General features: G+C 63.7%; 7 protein-coding genes across 8 annotated transcripts; 6 read left to right on the forward strand and 1 right to left on the reverse strand.

Annotated features, from left to right (window-relative positions):
• Positions 1–241: 241 nt before the first annotated feature.
• On the forward strand, positions 242–2,085 carry SPAP8A3.11c (putative GTP-binding protein1c, mitochondrial; the record flags this gene model as incomplete). Its single annotated transcript, XM_062772756.1, has 3 exons — positions 242–478; positions 513–555; positions 595–2,085. The coding sequence occupies 3 exons, from the start codon at positions 242–244 to the stop codon at positions 1,995–1,997; spliced, it is 1,683 nt and encodes a 560-aa protein (XP_062628740.1). The 3' UTR covers positions 1,998–2,085.
• A 136-nt stretch (positions 2,086–2,221) lies between these two features.
• Positions 2,222–3,079, forward strand: NXT2 (NTF2-related export protein 2). Its single transcript, XM_062772757.1, has 5 exons — positions 2,222–2,286; positions 2,332–2,437; positions 2,474–2,621; positions 2,658–2,842; positions 2,880–3,079. The coding sequence occupies exons 1-5, from the start codon at positions 2,267–2,269 to the stop codon at positions 2,916–2,918; spliced, it is 498 nt and encodes a 165-aa protein (XP_062628741.1). The 5' UTR covers positions 2,222–2,266; the 3' UTR covers positions 2,919–3,079.
• Positions 3,080–3,376: 297 nt separating this feature from the next.
• On the forward strand, positions 3,377–5,146 carry ucp10 (UBX domain-containing protein 10). The gene is made up of 3 exons (XM_062772758.1): positions 3,377–3,529; positions 3,585–3,879; positions 3,920–5,146. Exons 1-3 carry the CDS (start codon positions 3,404–3,406, stop codon positions 5,113–5,115), a joined length of 1,617 nt encoding a protein of 538 aa, XP_062628742.1. The 5' UTR covers positions 3,377–3,403; the 3' UTR covers positions 5,116–5,146.
• A 1,404-nt stretch (positions 5,147–6,550) lies between these two features.
• Positions 6,551–8,345, forward strand: prlL_4 (MFS transporter prlL; the record flags this gene model as incomplete). Its single annotated transcript, XM_062772759.1, has 5 exons — positions 6,551–6,701; positions 6,739–7,053; positions 7,200–7,388; positions 7,443–7,830; positions 7,877–8,345. 5 exons carry the CDS (start codon positions 6,551–6,553, stop codon positions 8,343–8,345), a joined length of 1,512 nt encoding a protein of 503 aa, XP_062628743.1.
• Positions 8,346–9,153: 808 nt separating this feature from the next.
• On the forward strand, positions 9,154–10,780 carry UGA2 (Succinate-semialdehyde dehydrogenase [NADP(+)]; the record flags this gene model as incomplete). The annotated part of the gene is made up of 4 exons (XM_062772760.1): positions 9,154–9,511; positions 9,550–9,679; positions 9,717–10,087; positions 10,129–10,780. 4 exons carry the CDS (start codon positions 9,154–9,156, stop codon positions 10,749–10,751), a joined length of 1,482 nt encoding a protein of 493 aa, XP_062628744.1. The 3' UTR covers positions 10,752–10,780.
• Positions 10,781–10,941: 161 nt separating this feature from the next.
• Positions 10,942–11,659, forward strand: LOC62_04G006197 (uncharacterized protein; the record flags this gene model as incomplete). The annotated part of the gene is made up of 2 exons (XM_062772761.1): positions 10,942–11,412; positions 11,450–11,659. The coding sequence occupies 2 exons, from the start codon at positions 10,942–10,944 to the stop codon at positions 11,657–11,659; spliced, it is 681 nt and encodes a 226-aa protein (XP_062628745.1).
• A 13-nt stretch (positions 11,660–11,672) lies between these two features.
• mirC lies at positions 11,673–16,747 on the reverse strand. Of its 2 annotated transcripts, XM_062772762.1 has the most exons (13): positions 16,607–16,747; positions 16,399–16,514; positions 15,328–16,292; positions 14,698–15,289; positions 14,017–14,207; positions 13,386–13,950; positions 13,162–13,350; positions 13,017–13,111; positions 12,892–12,979; positions 12,691–12,845; positions 12,443–12,615; positions 12,208–12,405; positions 11,673–12,169 (listed from the first exon to the last, which is right to left on the reverse strand). In XM_062772762.1, the coding sequence occupies exons 1-13, from the start codon at positions 16,726–16,728 to the stop codon at positions 11,725–11,727; spliced, it is 3,894 nt and encodes a 1,297-aa protein (XP_062628746.1). In that variant the 5' UTR covers positions 16,729–16,747; the 3' UTR covers positions 11,673–11,724. The 2 variants fall into 2 exon arrangements, with proteins under 2 accessions (XP_062628746.1, XP_062628747.1); XM_062772763.1 differs by having other exon boundaries at positions 12,443–12,845.
• Between the last annotated feature and the right edge of the window lie 289 nt (positions 16,748–17,036).

Here is a 17,036-nt window from a genome sequence, read left to right on the forward strand (position 1 = left end):
CCAACAGCTGAGGGACCAGCGGGATCAGCCCACAGAGGAGAACAGGCTCCAAAAGATCAAGTACCCAATAAGAATACAAAACCAAATGCACCATAACAATAACATCACCTCTTTTTCTAATCGCCATTAGGTTTAGGTTTTGCACGTGACCCCCACACGACCTTGAACATGACGAAGTTCAAAGTTCCGAGGAGGAGATCGGCAACATCTTGACATATTACTCTCGCGACTGCAACTCACAATGGTCGCCCTAGCGCCATGTAGGGCGTGTTTGCGCTCTGTAGCATTCAGCAGAGGGCCGTCAGCACCATTGTCACGATCGGCTCGCCTCCCCGCGCAGCTCCTCACTCGCTCGGCGTCCTCTGCCAAGCCGGACCCTGCGCCGTACCACATTAACGAGGACGAGGACGACTTTGACGACGTCGTGGGCGAGATCAAGAGGAGACGGAAGCGCATGGCGGATAAACGGAATCGTCAGGTGAGTTACACGATTGGAGATGGCTAACTCCCAGGGCGGCGACTTTGTCGACTTTCTCAAGGTCCACATTCGAGGAGGTGAGCTGATCACCCGCGGGTTTGAAAGCTAACTTACAGGCAAGGGAGGCGCCGGCACTGCAGCCTTCATGCCCACGAAGCGCGGCCTCGGCCCACCATCAGGCGGAAACGGCGGACCCGGCGGCAACGTGTACATCAAGACAAGCCCCGACATCCACTCGCTCTCGACGGTGTCGAAGCGCGGCGTCGGCGGGCAGGGCGGCAACGGCGCCGGGAACCTGCGGCACGGGGGCCGGGGGGACGACGTGACTATCACCGTGCCAGTCGGAACCGTCATCCGCGAGGTGCACCGCGAGGGCGAGGCGGAGAAGACGTGGGCGGACGAGAACGCGATGGGGCTCGAGATGGAGGAGCGGCGCGAGCGTGCCCGCGAGCGCTGGCTCGTCAAGCACCCCAACTTTGAGGCGAGCCCCCGCGATATCCGTGAGGCTGAGGCCGTGCTCCGCGAGGGTGGGCGGTGGACCCAGCGCACGCCGTCATTCGAGGACGAGCCGGCGCTCGAGCTCGACATTGCCGAGCCCATCACCAAGCCGCTCCTCCTTGCGCGTGGAGGCGGCGGTGGCCTGGGGAACACGCACTTCGTGTCGCCTACCACTCGACACCCCCGACTCGCTAGCCGCGGTATTATCCCGCCCAGCAGGACGTTCGAGTTTGAGCTCAAGCTCCTGGCCGATGTCGGTCTCGTGGGCCTGCCCAACGCTGGCAAGAGCACCCTCCTCCGCTCGATGACAGGCCGCCGCGCCGAGGTCGCCGACTATGCCTTCACGACGCTGCATCCGCAGATTGGCGTCGTTCGCGTGCTCAACGACGGCACGTGGGCCGCTGAGCAGGACACGCCCATCGAGGAGACGGAGCTCGAGCGCATGCTCGACGCCGAGGCGCGCATGAAGGGCGAGTACCAGCCTCTGCCTCGTGCACCTCGCGCGCGCGACCGCCGCTCTCAAGAGCGCATCCGCTTCACCGTCTCCGACAACCCTGGTTTGCTTGCGCGCGCAAGCGAAAACGTCGGCCTCGGCCACAGCTTCCTCCGGTCGATCGAGCGCTCCCTGGCGTTGGCGTACGTCCTCGACGGCCGCCACGCCGACCCTGCCGACGGCCTGCGTGTCCTCCACAAAGAGCTCGAGGCGTACAAGCCTGGCCTTGCGGCGCGTGCGCGTCTGATCGCTCTGAACAAGACCGACGGGCAGGAGGACGAAGCGATCGCGGAGAAGGTCGAGGGCCTGCGCCGTGCCGCCGAGGAGATTGCCCAGGCTGACGGGACTGCCCCACCCGTGGTGCTCGTCGTCAGCGCCAAGTTCGGCACTGGAATGGACAAGGTTGTTCACACCCTTGCTGATGCCGTCGGCGCTGCGCGTGAGAAGATCGAAGCGGCCAAGGCCAAGCCTGCTGTGAGGCAGGTTGAGGAGGAGGAGCCGGAGGAGAAGGAGGCCGATCTTTTCTAGTCTGTCTCTGAGGGTTCCAGACAAGACATATCAAGCATAGCATCCCCACTCTGTAGCGCATCACCTTGCATGGCATGCATATCATGGCACCTGTGCTTGAGACCGGTCTCGGCGAGGTTGATAGCCACTGGCTGCATTCGGTGACGGCGATGACGGAGGCAAATCACCGCCTCCACTTTTGCCACCCAACAATGCGATTTCATCTTTGTGCCAGCCTCCACTGTTGCTCTTCCTCTCCATCCACCTCAAACTCACCTCGACCACGCAACATGGCCGCCGCATCAGAAAAGTGGGTGGCAGAATACGTGGAGGAGGCACCCATGCTCACACTCAGACCCGCACCCTGGTCGTCGGCCGCGATCGACGCGGCGTCGCACGGCGCCATCGCCTTCTGCCAGATCTACTACGAGGCCTTTGACGAGCCTACCCGGCGGTCACTTGTACGTTGTGGCCCGCAGCGTGGCACTCACGCGCAGGAAATACCCCTCTTCTTCCTCCCGACGGCCAAGATTGTGTGGAACGGCAACGTCGTCAAGCCCGACGCCGGCAGCCTGAACGCCTTCCTCAACGCGTTCCCACTCAGCAGACACGACCTGCAGACGCTCGACTGCCATCCTTTGAAGCGTGGGTAACATGTCCGGCGTAATGTTGACCCACCAGCCCTCGACCCCGCAGCAGGCGGCGCACCAGAGCTCGTGCTCACCGTAACTGGCTCGGTGCTGAACGGGCCCTCAGTCATGAAGTCCGGCGACGCGCCCCCCGTCGGCGTGAGCGAGCACCCGCGCAAGTTCCGCGAGGTGTTTGTCCTCAAGCCTACCGAGTCGGCAGAGGGCATGCAGCCCAAGGTACGTTGGGCTGGTAAGAGGCGCCGCTGACGGCCAGTATGCCATCCAGAGCTCCAACTTCCGCTTTATTGGATAGGCGAAAACGCGACAGACGCGCCGATGCGCGCGGAACGCGACACCACGAACACTATAGTAGAGCACGAATGCATCGCATGGGGATCTGGAGCTGGAGCGGTTACTCGGCGGTTTGGCGGTTGACCTCGTGAGGAAGATGGCTGGGCGGACAGTTGATGGAGCACCGAGTCAGTACACCAACGACACCGGCTCCGTCGCTGGACTCGGCGGCAGTGATCCCGTTTCACTTGGACATAGCGTTCGTTGCAGAACTCACCCTATGCATTGCATCTCGTAGAGCCTGAGCCAATACAGTACTTGGCTGTGGTCGTGTGATGGCCACAACCACCTCGCCACTGACACCGCCGCCGACGGGATCAAATGTCGACTCCGTCGTCACTGGTGGTACAGGGTCTCGGCTTGCGTCACGTCACTCAACCCGGACAACGACCATCTCGACACTTGCACTCACTACCCACTCACACCAACACAACACACCAAACGACGATGGCGTCCCTCACGCCATCGCAGGCTGAGGCTCTCGAGCAGCTGCACGCCATCGTAGCGTCAGAGACGGACGCATCGCGCGCACGCGACGAGCGCGTGCTGAGGGAGCACAACTGGGATGTGCAGGTGGGTGCCTCTGGACTTAGCACTTCACCCACGCCTGTGCTGACTGACACGCCAGCGGGCAATCAACTCGATCTTCTCGGGCCAGGACCGCTCGGGCCCTTCGTCGCGCGCCTCGGGGTCCAAGGCCGCAACTGAGGGCTCGGCGTCCACCGAGAAGGAGGCCGACGACGGCGACCTCTCCCTTGGCGGCTATGGCAACCGGCGTGTCGGCACGCCGGGGGCCGGCATTGGTCGTGGTGGGGCGAGGCCGCGCGCACGGCCCGGAGCGGCTGGCCTCAGCCTGTGGGAGACGTTCGTGTGGCCCTTTGGCCTCATTGCGTCGCTTCTCACCGGGACGTGGTACTTCTTCAGTGGGTGTGCCGTTGTGTGATGCGGCTGACCCGACCCCAGTCCGCACCTTTGTCCCGCTCTCGCTCCTCCCCCACCTGCCGCGCTTCCTCCTCCCTCCACCTTCTCGTGCACCGCCTAGTGGCCCACGCGACCCCACGACCGCCGCGCTCCGCTTCGTGAGAGAGCTCGAGGCGCTCGCGGGCGGCTCGGCGTCGGCCGGCACCCTCCCAGATCTCTGGGTCGGGCCGTACCGCGAGTTCCTGTCCGAGGTGCGCAAGCAGGGCAAGGTCGGCCTCGTGGTGCTTGTCAGCAGCGAGCACGAGGACGACGAAGAGTTCAAGCGCGACGTGCTTGCCGACCCCGAGTTTGTGCGCACCCTCAAGGAGCACGACATCATGATCTGGGCAGCGGACATTGGCAGCAGGGAGGGGTACATGGTGTCCCAGACGCTGTTGACCACAACGTACCCTGCGCTCACGTTCGCGTCGCTGTTGCCGGCGCAGAACAGCTCTACGCCCAGGCTCACGATCCTCACCACGCTCCAGGGACCGCCGTCGACGGCGACGAGCACCTCGACGATCATCCAGACCATCACCACGTCGGTTCTGCCGCGCACCAACGCCTTCCTGGCGCGGCTGCGACGCGACCGCTTCGCATTGGAGGAAGCACGGCATCTCCGAGAAGAGCAGGATAAGGCGCTGCGCGAGGCGGAACGAAAGGACCGCGAGAGACTGCAGGCGGCGCGCGCGCAGGCCGACCTCGAGCGGGTACAGCGCGAGCGGGCGGAGCGCGAGGCCGAGCTGCAGGCCAAGGCGCTCGCCGACCGGCGTCAGTGGAGGCGGTATGCGCGCAAGCATCTCCTCCCTGCTGCTGCTGGGCCATTGAGAGTGGCGGTGCGCACACCGCTGAACGCGGAGCGCAACATCCGCAACTTTGCCCCGGGGCCCAGCACGCTCCCGCTGTTCCTCTACACCGAGACGCTGCTCATCCCGCCACACGACGACCCGGCCGAGGACCCGGACACGCCGCCCGAGGGGTACGTGCATGCGTGGGGCTTCCGCCTCGTGACGTCGTTCCCGCGCAAGGAGATTGAGCTGCTCGAGGACGGCGCCGAGGACTCGTGGGCGACGGTCAAGAGCGCTGGAGGCGCGCTGTTTGCCGAGAAGATCCCCGGCGGTGACTGGGGAGACGCAGAGGCCAAGGCGCTCAAGGGCGAGGAGGAGAGCGACGACGAGGTCGTATCTGACGACGAATAGAGGGGAGTAGATGCACTGCTGTTTGAATGAGGATGGGTGGACCACCAGACCATGCTGACTGCTGACGCGCTCTCGGCCGAAGCCATACCTCACAGGATCGCCTGCTCAAGCCCCACCGCAGACAGACAACAGCTCCGGACATGTCTGGGTTCACGGCCTTCACGGCGGGAGAAAGCTCAAACGTCGAACCTCGGATACATGCCACACTCGAGATGTGAAATCGCGATCTACGCACCCGCAGACGCGGTCTGATCTCGCCGTCTGCGAAGTTGGAGCCCCCCAGAATCAATACACCCAGTGGTGAGCATATCTACATCTGGAGTCCAGGCCGGCGGCGGAGATTGCCGCGCGGATGTGACTGACCCCAACGGCGCCGAGCTCGTAGCGACGTCGTCGACAAGATGTGGAGCCGCGAGGCCCAGACCACCTCGGCAGTTCGAGATAGGCGATGTGCACGGCTCGGCATGCCGCGTCGTCGTCGTTCGAGTTCCCAGACCAAGCAGAACAGCTTCAAGATATCGGAGGCGCGTCTCGTGGCGCGCGAGCCGGGCCGTGTGGAGTGCCTCGGGGACCGGGGCTCCTAGCCGCACCCCGCCAGCGCCGCCGGCATCACAAACAATGTTGCCCCGAACGCACTGTCTGCACGGCGGGTTCTGCGCCCCCTCGCACTTGACTTTGCGGTGCTTGCATACCTTACGTGCATGAGCGGCGTTCCACGCTCGGGCTGGGCTGGGCCACTTACACTGCAAGAGACGCCGTACTGGCGTTTACGAAACGGTTGTGGTGGGCAACGGCTAGAGGTGGAGTTCCCGTCGGCGGCGGCAGCGGCGGCGGCCATCTTAATTGTCCCCAATATCAAACGTGGGGTCGGCAATCGGGCGATCATGCTGGAGGTTTTTGTGCAGTCTGTGCATCTCTCCGTCCACAGCCGTGCGGTGATTGCTGATTCAGATTCACCGCAGCGCACAATACGTATCAGCAGTATGCAAGTCACGTGCGGCACTGGACCGCGCTTGCCGCGGCAGTGGCGGCGGCATCGCGGCCTTTCTATCGCACATTCCTCTCGGGTCGTCGGCAAGCCGCAAAAGAAGCCGCAGGCTTGGGGCAGGACCACGGACCACGCTACGCGTTAAGACGCCGCAGGCCCCCGGGGGGTCCCACATCGGCGGAGTGGGGTGGCACCAGTGACGTGTAGTGGGTGAGTCTGATCGCAATGCGCCAGCGCCGGCTTCCCGGCGGTCTGGATATCGTGGCACGGCCGCCAATCTGGCGACCCGCAACACGCTACTGCCTCAGGTGGATACCAACGGAAGACGGTTACAGGTGGCTCCCGAACGAGGTGCTGAAGGCTGTCTGGGGTGTGGGAAGAGTGCGCGCGGGATGTGTATAAAGGGAGAGGGCGAGGCCACCGTCTCGCTCCACACCCCACGGCAACATGTCTGAGAAGGAGCACTACTACGCAGACGAGAAGGCCGAGATCAAGGCCGACGTCCAGACGACTTCGGCGGTAGGCAGTGTAGCTGGCGACGACCCGGTGCTGCTGTCCTACACGCACAAGGAGGAGCGCGGGCTTATCCGCAAGATGGGTGAGTGGCACTGCCGCCCGACATGCGCTGACGCCAGACTTTGCCCTGTTGTCCTTCTCCATGGGCATCTACATCACGGCGTTCATCGACCGCGGTTCGCTTGGCAACGCGCGCCTGATGGGCATCACCAAGGACGTGCTCCACGGCAACGACAAGAACTTTTCCTTTGCGCTCAGCTGCTTTTTCATCTTTTACATCGTCTTCTCGATACCCGGCACATTGTTCTCAAAGATCGTGCCCCCCAGTACCTCGCTCGGACTCGGGTGCTTCATGTGGTCGGCGGGCGCAGCGGGCATTGCTGCGACGCACAACCCTGCCGGCGTGTACGTGTGCCGCATGCTCATTGGCCTCGGTGAGTCCCTGGCGGTTGCCGCGGCTGCGGATCAGATGCGTGGCACCAGCGGCCAGCGGCTACAGCCGGTGAAACATTGCCATGCCACACCCATCATCCGCAGCCGTACCCGGCACTCGCAGGCCCCACTGACTCTACCCCCACAGGCGAGGCGACGTTCGGTCTCGGCGTAGCCCTCCTCTTCTCGTTCTGGTACACCAAGGAGGAGCTGCAGAAGCGCTTCGGCGTTCTCATCTCGGGCGCCGGCCTGGCGGGCGCCTTTGGCGGCCTCATTGCGTTCGGCGTAAACTCGATCAAGCACAGCAAGATTGCCCAGTGGCGTATCTTGTTCATGAGTGCGTTTTTTTTCTTGGTTTGTGGCGCCGCCTCCGCTGACCCAGCACCCACAGTCGAGGGATTCCCCGGCATCGTCCTCTCCGTCATGCTCTTCTTCATGCTCCCGACCTACCCTGATGCCAAGAGCCGCTACTTTACCGAGCGCCAGCGCGAGATCGCCATTGCCCGCATGGCCAAGGACTCCATCCACGAGGGAGACAACGGCCTCGACATGCGCGGCCTCCGTCGCGCCGTCCTCGACTGGAAGTCGTGGGTCATGTGTGTCATTTTCGCTTGTTATTGCGCGAACACGGCCAGCGTCAACGGCTTCTTCCCGACCCTCATCCGCTCTCTCGGTTATCAGGGCGCTCGTGCCCAGCTCTTCACAGTGCCCCCGTACGCCGTCGGCCTGGTGGTCACCTTCATCGTGACGGTTACGTCTGACCGCATCCAGCGGCGCGGGTGAGTCTTCCTGCTGTCACGCCACGCCAAAGCTTACGCGCGCCAGATACCTCATCGCCCCAACGTTCATGCTCGGCTGCCTGGGCTGGGCGCTCATGCTCGGGCTCGACGCGGCCTCGAAGAGCCGGAGCATCCTGCACGCACGGTACTTTGGCTGCATCTGCCTCGTGTCCGCAGCGTACGCGACCGTTCCCATGATTGTCGGCTGGGTGACGGCCAACACGCCGTCACACTCGCAGCGCGCGATGGGCCTCGGCATGCTCAACACGGTCGGGCAGTGCGCCGCCGTCGGCATGAGCTACGCCTTCCCCATCAAGGACACGCCGCACTACCGCCTCGGGCTGGGCCTCAACGTCGGCTTCACGATCCTCGGCGCGATACTCGCGCTCGCCATGACCGCGTACTTCAAGTACGAGAACGCGCGCCGCGACAGGCTCGAGGGCGAGGTCGACCAGAGCAAGTTGAACGTCCAGGAGGACTTTGATCTGGCCAGGGGGTTCCGGTACGCGCTTTAGTGGGAGTGCCGTGGGAAATAAACTCAAGTCAATCGTTGTGTCAATAAGTTAATAGTTGTGCCAGTAAATCGAGGCGTGAATGCGAGGGTCGGTTCGTGGCTGCACGTCTGTTCTTGGCACCGGGGGCCAAGTCGGGGCCCACCTCGGCGTCGGCATCCGGGATCAGAGAGAGTGTCTGCGACCATGCCCCACCTCCGGCCTGGGTACGCACGCGATGATACAAGCGGGACGGAGCACCTGACCCCGCCATCGCCGTTTTGCGTGCCGCCATAGGGCCAGATACGTAGAATCTGACATTGCATGTCGACTATCGCCGACTGTCGCCTCATATCTGACATGCGCGCCGTCGACATCTGAAAATCGGGACGTGCTATCGGCGTCGGAGAGGTCCGAAACGCCAATTCGTCGCGGCGCGACGCTTCGCTGCCATCAAGCGTACAGCAGGCCCCGCGGGCACCCCGCTGGCCATACTATCCATCTTGAATAGCGACGCTTGTAAGTACGGCGCTGTGCGGCGCGGGGTGTGTCAGCACGGCTTGCCGGGACCTGCTGGCAACGACCGGCGACTGTCGGCCCGACGCCGCCACTGTTGTTGTTGTCAAGCGTCGGCAATATCTGATGCCGTCAGTGGTTGCGTCGGGTCTTGGCTTGTGACTTGTCCTCAACCCCACATCCCGCAACCCATATCATGTAGCTCTTGTTCGGCGTATAAGACACCTACCTCACGCTCCTCGCCAACATGCTGTCCCGCGCCACCCTCCTCCGCACCGCTCGCCTCTCCCCCTTGCGTACCTTCTCAACCTCCACGATGGTCCTCTCCCCCCGCTTCACGCTCAACGACCCCTCGCTCCTCCTCTCCACGGGATGGATCAACGACGCGCCCGCGCGCTCGGGGACTAACCGCACGCCGTTCGAGGTGCAGGACCCCGCCACGGGCGAGGTGTGGGCCCGCGTCGAGAGCATGGACGCCGCCGACGCCGACGCCGCGATCCAGGCCGCGACAGACGCGTTCCCCGCGTACTCGGCCCTCCCGGCGCGGACCCGCGCCCGCCTGCTTCTTGAGTTTGACCGCCTCGTGCGCGAGAACAAGGAGGACCTGGCGACCCTCGTTGTGATGGAGGCTGGCAAGACGCTCGCCGAGGCGCGTGCCGAGGTCGACTACGCCGGTGGGTACGAGGACTGCGCGGACGCTCACCCAACTCAGCAACCTACTCCTGGATCATGGCCGGCGAAGCCGAGCGCATCCAGGGCGACGTGCTCAAGGCCAACGAGAACCCCTCGCTCCGCTTCTTCACCATCAAGCAGCCCATCGGGCCCGTTGGCCTCCTGTGCCCGTAAGTGGGCCATCTCCGCCCAGCTGACGTCATGCAGCTGGAACTTCCCCATCGCCATTGCGCTGCGCAAGATCGCGACGGCGCTCGCGGCGGGCTGCACGGTCGTCATCAAGCCGTCGCCCGAGACGCCGACGACGACGCTCGCGCTCGCGCTGCTCGCCCAGCGCGCGGGCTTCCCCAAGGGCGTGGTCAACGTCGTCACTGCGTCGTCAGAGACGACGCCCGAGGTCGGCCAGAAGTTCTGCGAGGACAAGCGCCTCAAGAAGATCAGCTTCACCGGCTCGACCAACGTCGGCAAGCTCCTCGCTGCGCAGTCGGCCAGCTCGCTCAAGAAGCTCACGCTCGAGCTCGGCGGTAACGGCAGCTTTATCGTGTTCGAGGACGCCGACCTCGAGCAGGCTGCAGATGGTGAGTTGGGCGACTCGTTGAGCCACCAACTTACGCCCCAGCCCTTGTCGCCAACAAGTTCCGCAACGCAGGCCAGGTGTGCACCTGCGCCAACCGTATCTTCGTCCAGGCGTCTGTGATCGACAAGTTCTCCGAGCTCGTCAAGGCACGTGTCGCCAAGCTGAACACTGGTCACGGTCTCGACGCCGGCGTGACGACCGGCGCGCTGACGACTGAGCGCGGCGCCGAGCGTGCGGTAGGCCTCGTCGCCGATGCGATCAAGAACGGCGGCACGCTCCACGCGGGCGGCAAGCGCATTGGCACAGGCTTCCTCTTCGAGCCAACTCTCATCACGGGCGCGAGCAAGGACGCCAAGGTGTACAAGGAGGAGATCTTTGGCCCCATCCTGTCGATTTACGCGTTTGAGACCGAGGACGAGGTGCTCAAGCTCGCCAACGCGACCGACATGGGACTCACCAACTATGTCTTCTCGCAGAACATTGGCCGCGCTTGGCGCTGCTACGAGAAGCTCGAGAGCGGCACCGTCGCGATCAACACGGCGATCGCGAACGCTGCTGAGAGCCCATTCGGCGGCATCAAGGAGAGCGGATCGGGCAAGGAGGGCGGGCTGGGCTACGGCGTCGACGAGTTCTTGATTATCAAGTCGGCCGCCATGACTGTGTAGGCGCGTAGCAGTGGGCACATGTATGCAGATTGTGAAGAGCCCAGTTCATTGCCAGTTGAGTGGCAACTGGTGCCCCGCTGTGCGCTCGTGCACAGACCACTGCTGCACACAATTGTGTCAACACTGTTCATTGAACGATGCATTCTCTTCCTTTGACACTCTTACACACCTCGCCACTCACCGATCCGCCATGCCACCCACCAAACGCGGCAAGCACACGGATGATTTGATCAACAAGCGCTTGCTCAACGAGCATCTCGCCTCCCGCGGCCTGCCAGAGGCCACATACGACATCTACGACTACACGTGCCGCCGGGCACCAGACAGGAGTCTCCACGAGGCGGTCGTACGGGTGACCGACGAGTCGGGGGCCAAGCGCCAGATCACGAGCTCAATCCAGCGGAGTGGCGGAGAGGCTGTCGAGCAGGCGTCGTTCGCGGCCCTCTGTCACCTCGGCGCGGCCGACACCTTGGTCGACATGATCACCGCCGGCGGCGACGCGTCCTCGTCGTTCGGTGGGCCTGCTCTCATCCCCGCCGCCAGATTGCCACCACCCCCTCCCCGTGCCCCCGTTCAGAAGACGACGTTCGTGTCCGACGGCACGCCGCTCGCGATCCACCTGCCGGGCCGCAGCAACGAGCTGTTCAGGACAGTCTTAGTGGTATGGCAACGGTGCGCTGCCGCAGCTGACACCTCAGGAACACGGTGCCCGCTTGGTCGAGCTCGCCGACGCACACGTCGTCCTGCTGTCCGTCGAGCCTGGCGCCTGCGCCGTGTCCGTGCACGACCGCGACGTCTACCGGGAGGCGTCCTCGCGCCGGGCCGTTGTCCTTTCCGACAAGTGGGCCCTCCTGTCCGCCGCGATGGGCAAGAGGCTCGGTATGAACGAGTACATGATTCTCTACTAAGCCTGTCCCATGCATCAGGGCTGGCCAGAATCAGATTCGTAGCTGGATTAATCAGTACATGTAAACTACAGAACCAAGCCAAGGTCATGCTCCGTCGCGCCGAACGCGAACGGGTCTTCGGTGGATATAGGTGCCGCGCTGAGCATATCCAGCAGTGTTTGGCTCTCCCAGAACTCGGTTCCTGGGAACCACTGGGGGAATGCTGGGGGCTGCGACGAGTCGGCAGCCGGCTCGTGCTGCGTGCGCGACTCGGAGAGCGGCTGGGGCGACGACTGGGCGATGTCTGCAACGTAGGCGGGTGGTGGGAGCGGCAGCAGAGGCTGCTGGTCGGGCAGGCCAAAGTCCTTGATTGCGCGGTTGAGCTGAGATCGGATGTTGACCACGCCGCGAGAGATACATGGGCCTTGGAGCTGGGCATTCTCGAGCGTTGTCAGGGCGAGGTGCACACGCTGGAAGGCCTCGTCGCGGAGGTACTGGATTCCGCTGCGGATGAGCAGAATGTCGACGCTCCTGGGTGGGTCAGTTGCGCGTGAGAGCTTTCAACCCACGCTGAGATGAAGCTACAATACAGGATGATGTAGTGGTGGCAGTTGTCGCCAAACGTCTTGCCCCACAACGAGAGGATGTGGCTGACGCCCGCCGACGCGTTACGACACTGGCTGAGGGCCGTTGAGGCGTGCGACGAGCGTCCGTTGTCTGTCAGAAGGGGTCGATACACCAGGATGCGCATGGCGTGGTAGAGCATACTGGGGTTGTCAGCTTGGCGGCTTGCGCTCAGCTTACTTTGAGACGACAACATTCGGCGGCGGACAGTACTCGGGAAGATTTGGGCCCTCGAGCTTGAGCACGTCTGGGATACTCTTTCGCCAGGCTTCAAGGTCCTCGATAGCAGTGCGGATAAAGGACACGGATCGGGAGTTTGGCAGACCAGGCGAGTACATGTTCGTGAGGATGGACTCGAGGATGGCGAACAGTCTGGCGTTGTGCCGAAGAGTAAGTGTTTTGAGCATTGGCTGCTTGGGGTACGGCACGTTGATGGGCAGTCTTGTTCCCTCTGGGACACAGGGCACCCAGTCGGCGTCGTCGTCCGGGTCCGCTGGGAGCGCGTCGGGGGTCATGTATGGCCGCAAGGGCAAACATGGCTCGCGTCCCATGACCAGCGCAGTCGCCTTGTCCCATGTGTATGCTGATGATGGTCAGTCGAGGCGGCGCCTCTGGGTATCTAGACTCACCAGCCCAGAATAGCCTTGTCCGCTGATCTCTCTCCTCCTGCGAGAACCTCGTCGCGTCTTCCGGGCTTGGAGGGAGGTGCATACCCATCTGCCCGCATCAGCGAAGACCTTGCATGACCACTCACATCCTGCATGAGACGGATGGCCATGCCAGTGAACACCCATGCCTGTGTCGTTTGGCCTCGTGCGACCTGCCGCCCAGCGAGGACGAGGAGTGCCTCTGCGTCCGGCCGTAAGTATGCCGTCATCCATATCCCACACCAAACTTACGCGTGTTTGCAAACGTCGGCGGGGAGGTGAGAACGTCGGGGAGCATGCTCATCGCCAGGCTGAAGTACTGCTCGCCCTTTTGCTCTCGCTCGTCCTGGTCCATCTGGTACGTGAGGCGGATGCCAGGGACATACATGCAGACGAGGAGGAACTCTGAAAACCAAGGCCCGCCGCCGAGTGCCATGTCGCCTGCATGTCAGCTGCCTCCAGGCTGCGCAACTCACGTCGGAACAGCGGGCGGTGGACGACATAGTCCTGGGTGCTCGCCCAGCAGAAGTACGAGTCGACCCAGGTTTCACCGTCCTCGGGCGGCGCGTACCGGTGACGCAGACGCGCGGCGGCCTTGAGCCGATCCGGTGTCCAGTCGCGCGCGGCAGGCTCGAGTCGTGGCGAGGCTCTCGGGCGCGTCTCCGAGTCATCGAACATGCTCACCTCACCGTGATACACTGGGCGGGCGGGTGGGCCAAGGTCGTACCGCGGGCCGCTGAGGGGCTCGTCGGACGGCGGCGAGCTGGCACGCGAATCACGGCGCTTCTTCGAGGGGACCGCGAGCGACGATGAAGATCCAGCCAACGGATGTGAGATGGACTCGAGCCGGCGCGTACGCGCCTCCAGATCATCGAGTTTTCTGAGCCGCGCCTCGATAGAAGACAGGATGCCGTCGAGGTCGCGCTTCTTGCGGGCGGGTTTCGCACGCTCCACACTCTCGCAGAGCGTGTTGGTCTCGATACACGAGCGGCATGGCGGCTCGCCATCGACCTCGCACTTGATCTTGCGCTCACGGCACGCCTGTCGCGTGAGCTCACTGTTGGTTGTGCCGTGCTGGCTGCGCTGGGCGCAGCACTCCACACTCACATAGCACGACTGGCCATAGGCACGTTTCTTGTACGGCCTCGGCGAGCCCTCGCGGCCACGTTTGCGCTGTGGAACGCTGCCATCCTCGCCGCCGCTGCTCGGCGTATCCGTACGGGCGTCCATTGTGGAATGCACGATCGATAGTGAGGAGATAGGGAAGTGAGATTGCTCGAGGACGGAGTGCGGCAAGGCTGATGAAGTGGGAGGTGGTGACTTCAGGGCGGGCAATGGAGTTGCAACTTTCCCAGAAGCCGGTGGTTAGACCGGTAATTTGACACCACCCCCACCCCACTTTGACTCACTCAACTACCCACCCCACCTCCCACCCGGCCGGCTGAGCCACCGGACTGACACGGCTGACCGACGATTGAGGGGCTTGGCAAGGGTTAGAGAGGCCGCCGAGTCGGTCTGCCGCGGTCAAGACCGGCCCGGTCCGGCGCCGTGTCATGACCCATGGTGTCGAATCGAGGCTCGGTCAGTGGGTGGACAGCAGGTCAACTGCGACGGCTCACCCGGCACAACCAACGGACAAGGTGGCGTGGGGCGGCGGGCGGGTGGGCGATAAGGCGGCACCGCGGCAACACTGAAGCACTGAAGCACTTATGACATGACTCGGATCAACTATACGCTTACTAGTCTAACGCTACACGGGGGCGACTGACACCTTGCGCTCCCGCCCACCGCTGAGGGGGACGACGGCCTCGCCCTGGCCCACCTGGCCCTCCTCCACCTGCTCACCAGCCAAGTTCTTACCGTCCACGGCGTTCTGGGTGTCGGTGAGGCGGATGTTCTTGACGAGGAAGAAGGCAAAGATGGGCGGGAAGATGGCGACGATGAGCGCGCCGAGCACGAGACGGTGCATGACGCTGCGGTACGCCTCGATCGCGCCGAGGCGGATCGGGTCGTCGATGGCGTACGTCATGACCGTGGTGATGGAGCCAAAGAGCTCGGCGTTGAGCGTCGCGTTGTTCCCCGGCACGTGGTCGGCGAGCGCGCGCGGCATGTACTCTGTCCACACGGTCGTCGCGGCCGCTGTGCCGACCGAGTTGCCGACCTCGGTGAGGAGGAGCACCATGGCGGTGACGGTCGCCACGTCGACGTGCGACACGGAGGCCTGCGCAGCGACCATGGTCGTGATGGATGCGAAGCCGCCGCCGAGGCCCTGCAGCACCTGGCACATGACGAGTGACGCCGTGTTGCCCGAGTCTGAGCGGGCGTACATCATGAGCCCGACGCCCAGGAGGCGGATGAGAAGGCCGACAATCAGCATCCACTAGGCAGGGTTAGCGCAGCGCCCACACAGCAACCCACCTTGAAGCGGCGCGTCGCGGCCATGATGACGCCGGCAAGAAGGCCAAACACCGTCAGGCCGACCGTCTGCGTCTGCATAAAGTAGTTGAGGTAGCGGTTCGACCAGGTCGGCTGGGTGACGGTCATGAACGAGTAGAGGAACTGATACTGGAGGTAGAAGGAGACAAAGTCGAAGAAGCCGATGAGGCACGCGCCGAGGATGGGCAGGCGGCGGAGCCACCGCATGGGGAACACGGGCTTGCGGGGGACGAAGTACTCGTACGCGAGGAAGACGGGGAACAGCACCGCGCCGACGGTGATCATGGCGATCATGGACGGCGTCTTCCACTGGCGGACGGCCTTGGGCGCGAGCCCGAGGGGGATGAGGATGAGGCCGAGCGACGCAGCAACGAGGATGAGCCCGCCGATATCCATGTCAAGCAGCGCGCGCTTGATCTTGGTCCCCACGCTCGCGGGGTCGCGCTCGTACCGGCGCTCCTTCTTGGCCTTGTGCTGTGCCCACAGCAGCGACCCGCAAATCGGCACGAGGATGACAGGCACGAGGATCGCAAACATGCCGTAGCCCCAGCGCCAGCTGTCCGACCCGAGCGGCCGCACGCCCGTCGCGTCCGCTTTCGGCAGGATAGACTCGGCAATCTCGGCGCTCACGAACGCGTTGATGATGAACGGCGCGGACACGAGCGCGGACATGAACCCGCGCCAGCGCAGCGTCGTAATGTCCGCAATGAGCACCTGCGTCGCCAGCTGTAGGCCGGTATACCCGAACCGGTACACGATCGTGCCGCCCGCGATCGTGCCGACGTTCTTCGCACCCGCAATCACCGCGTACCCGACCGCGTAGAGCAGCCCGACGAGGATGAACGTCTCGGCGCGCCCGATCACGTCGGTGAGTTTCGCCATGAGCGGCTTGCCGACTGCAATGATGATCGCGCCTGCCGTGTCGATCGTGCCGCTCATCGAGTGTTCTGCGGTGTGTGTCAGGATGGGAGGCAACGACGGGGGGGTGAGGGGGGACTGAGGTACGCAAAGTGCCACGCGGGTGCCCCACCCCCCACACACGCAGCAACTCACGGAACACGCTCGACGTCGCATACACCAAGTACTGCCACGTCGTGGTACCGTCCAAAGAATAGATGTACGCCGCGAGCCCGATGGAGACGTAGAGGATCCAGCGCGTCTTGGGGCCCCTGCGTGGTGCGTGGTTAGCCACTGCCACGCCACGCCGTTCTTGGCTTGCGCTTGCTTCCCTGCTCCCTGCTGTCGCCCTGACAACACTCACCACACCGAGTTGGCGGCCTGTACCTTGGTCACGCCGACGAGCGTCTCCTCCGAGCTGGTAGCTGAGGGAAGCTCATAGTCGGTTTTTGGCGGCGAGACGTCCTTCGGCTCAAGTGAGGACATGGTGGGAAGTAGATCTAGTCGGGGTCATCAGCGGGCAAGTGCACCCCCTCTCCTCTTGTATGTCGCCAAGAGAGCCCATGTGACGAGCGAGATTTTTTTTCTCGCGCCAGTCCACCTTGCCCGCCCCCTGGGTTATCAGATAACCCCGCCTTTTCCGGGATGCCCCGGCCTGCTCGCTCCAGCGCCACCCACTCCTGCCTGCGGGGAGCAGCATGTGCATGGAGCATGACGTCGTCGTCTGGGTGGAGCGAGCAGGGCACCGCCAGAGGTGCTGCGCCGGGCAAGCAAGCAAGCGAGGGTTGGCTTGG

The sequence above is a fragment of the Vanrija pseudolonga genome, chromosome 4 (genome assembly GCF_020906515.1).
Source record: "Vanrija pseudolonga chromosome 4, complete sequence".
Lineage (NCBI taxonomy): Eukaryota > Fungi > Basidiomycota > Tremellomycetes > Trichosporonales > Trichosporonaceae > Vanrija > Vanrija pseudolonga.

Excerpts from the sequence above, each read along its gene's own strand:
- NXT2 (XM_062772757.1), top strand. The coding sequence starts at position 2,267 with ATGGCCGCCGCATCAGAAAA. Across the intron at positions 2,622-2,657 it reads CGACTGCCATCCTTTGAAGC|CCCTCGACCCCGCAGCAGGC; the intron begins GTGGGTAACATG and ends TTGACCCACCAG. Across the intron at positions 2,843-2,879 it reads CAGAGGGCATGCAGCCCAAG|TATGCCATCCAGAGCTCCAA; the intron begins GTACGTTGGGCT and ends GCTGACGGCCAG.
- ucp10 (XM_062772758.1), top strand. The coding sequence starts at position 3,404 with ATGGCGTCCCTCACGCCATCGCAGGCTGAGGCTCTCGAGCAGCTGCAC. Across the intron at positions 3,530-3,584 it reads AGCACAACTGGGATGTGCAG|CGGGCAATCAACTCGATCTT; the intron begins GTGGGTGCCTCT and ends CTGACACGCCAG. Across the intron at positions 3,880-3,919 it reads CGGGACGTGGTACTTCTTCA|TCCGCACCTTTGTCCCGCTC; the intron begins GTGGGTGTGCCG and ends ACCCGACCCCAG.
- mirC (XM_062772763.1), bottom strand. The coding sequence starts at position 16,728 with ATGTCCTCACTTGAGCCGAAGGACGTCTCGCCGCCAAAAACCGACTAT. Across the intron at positions 16,515-16,606 it reads CAGGCCGCCAACTCGGTGTG|GGGCCCCAAGACGCGCTGGA; the intron begins GTGAGTGTTGTC and ends CGCACCACGCAG. Across the intron at positions 12,846-12,891 it reads GACAAGGCTATTCTGGGCTG|CATACACATGGGACAAGGCG; the intron begins GTGAGTCTAGAT and ends GACCATCATCAG.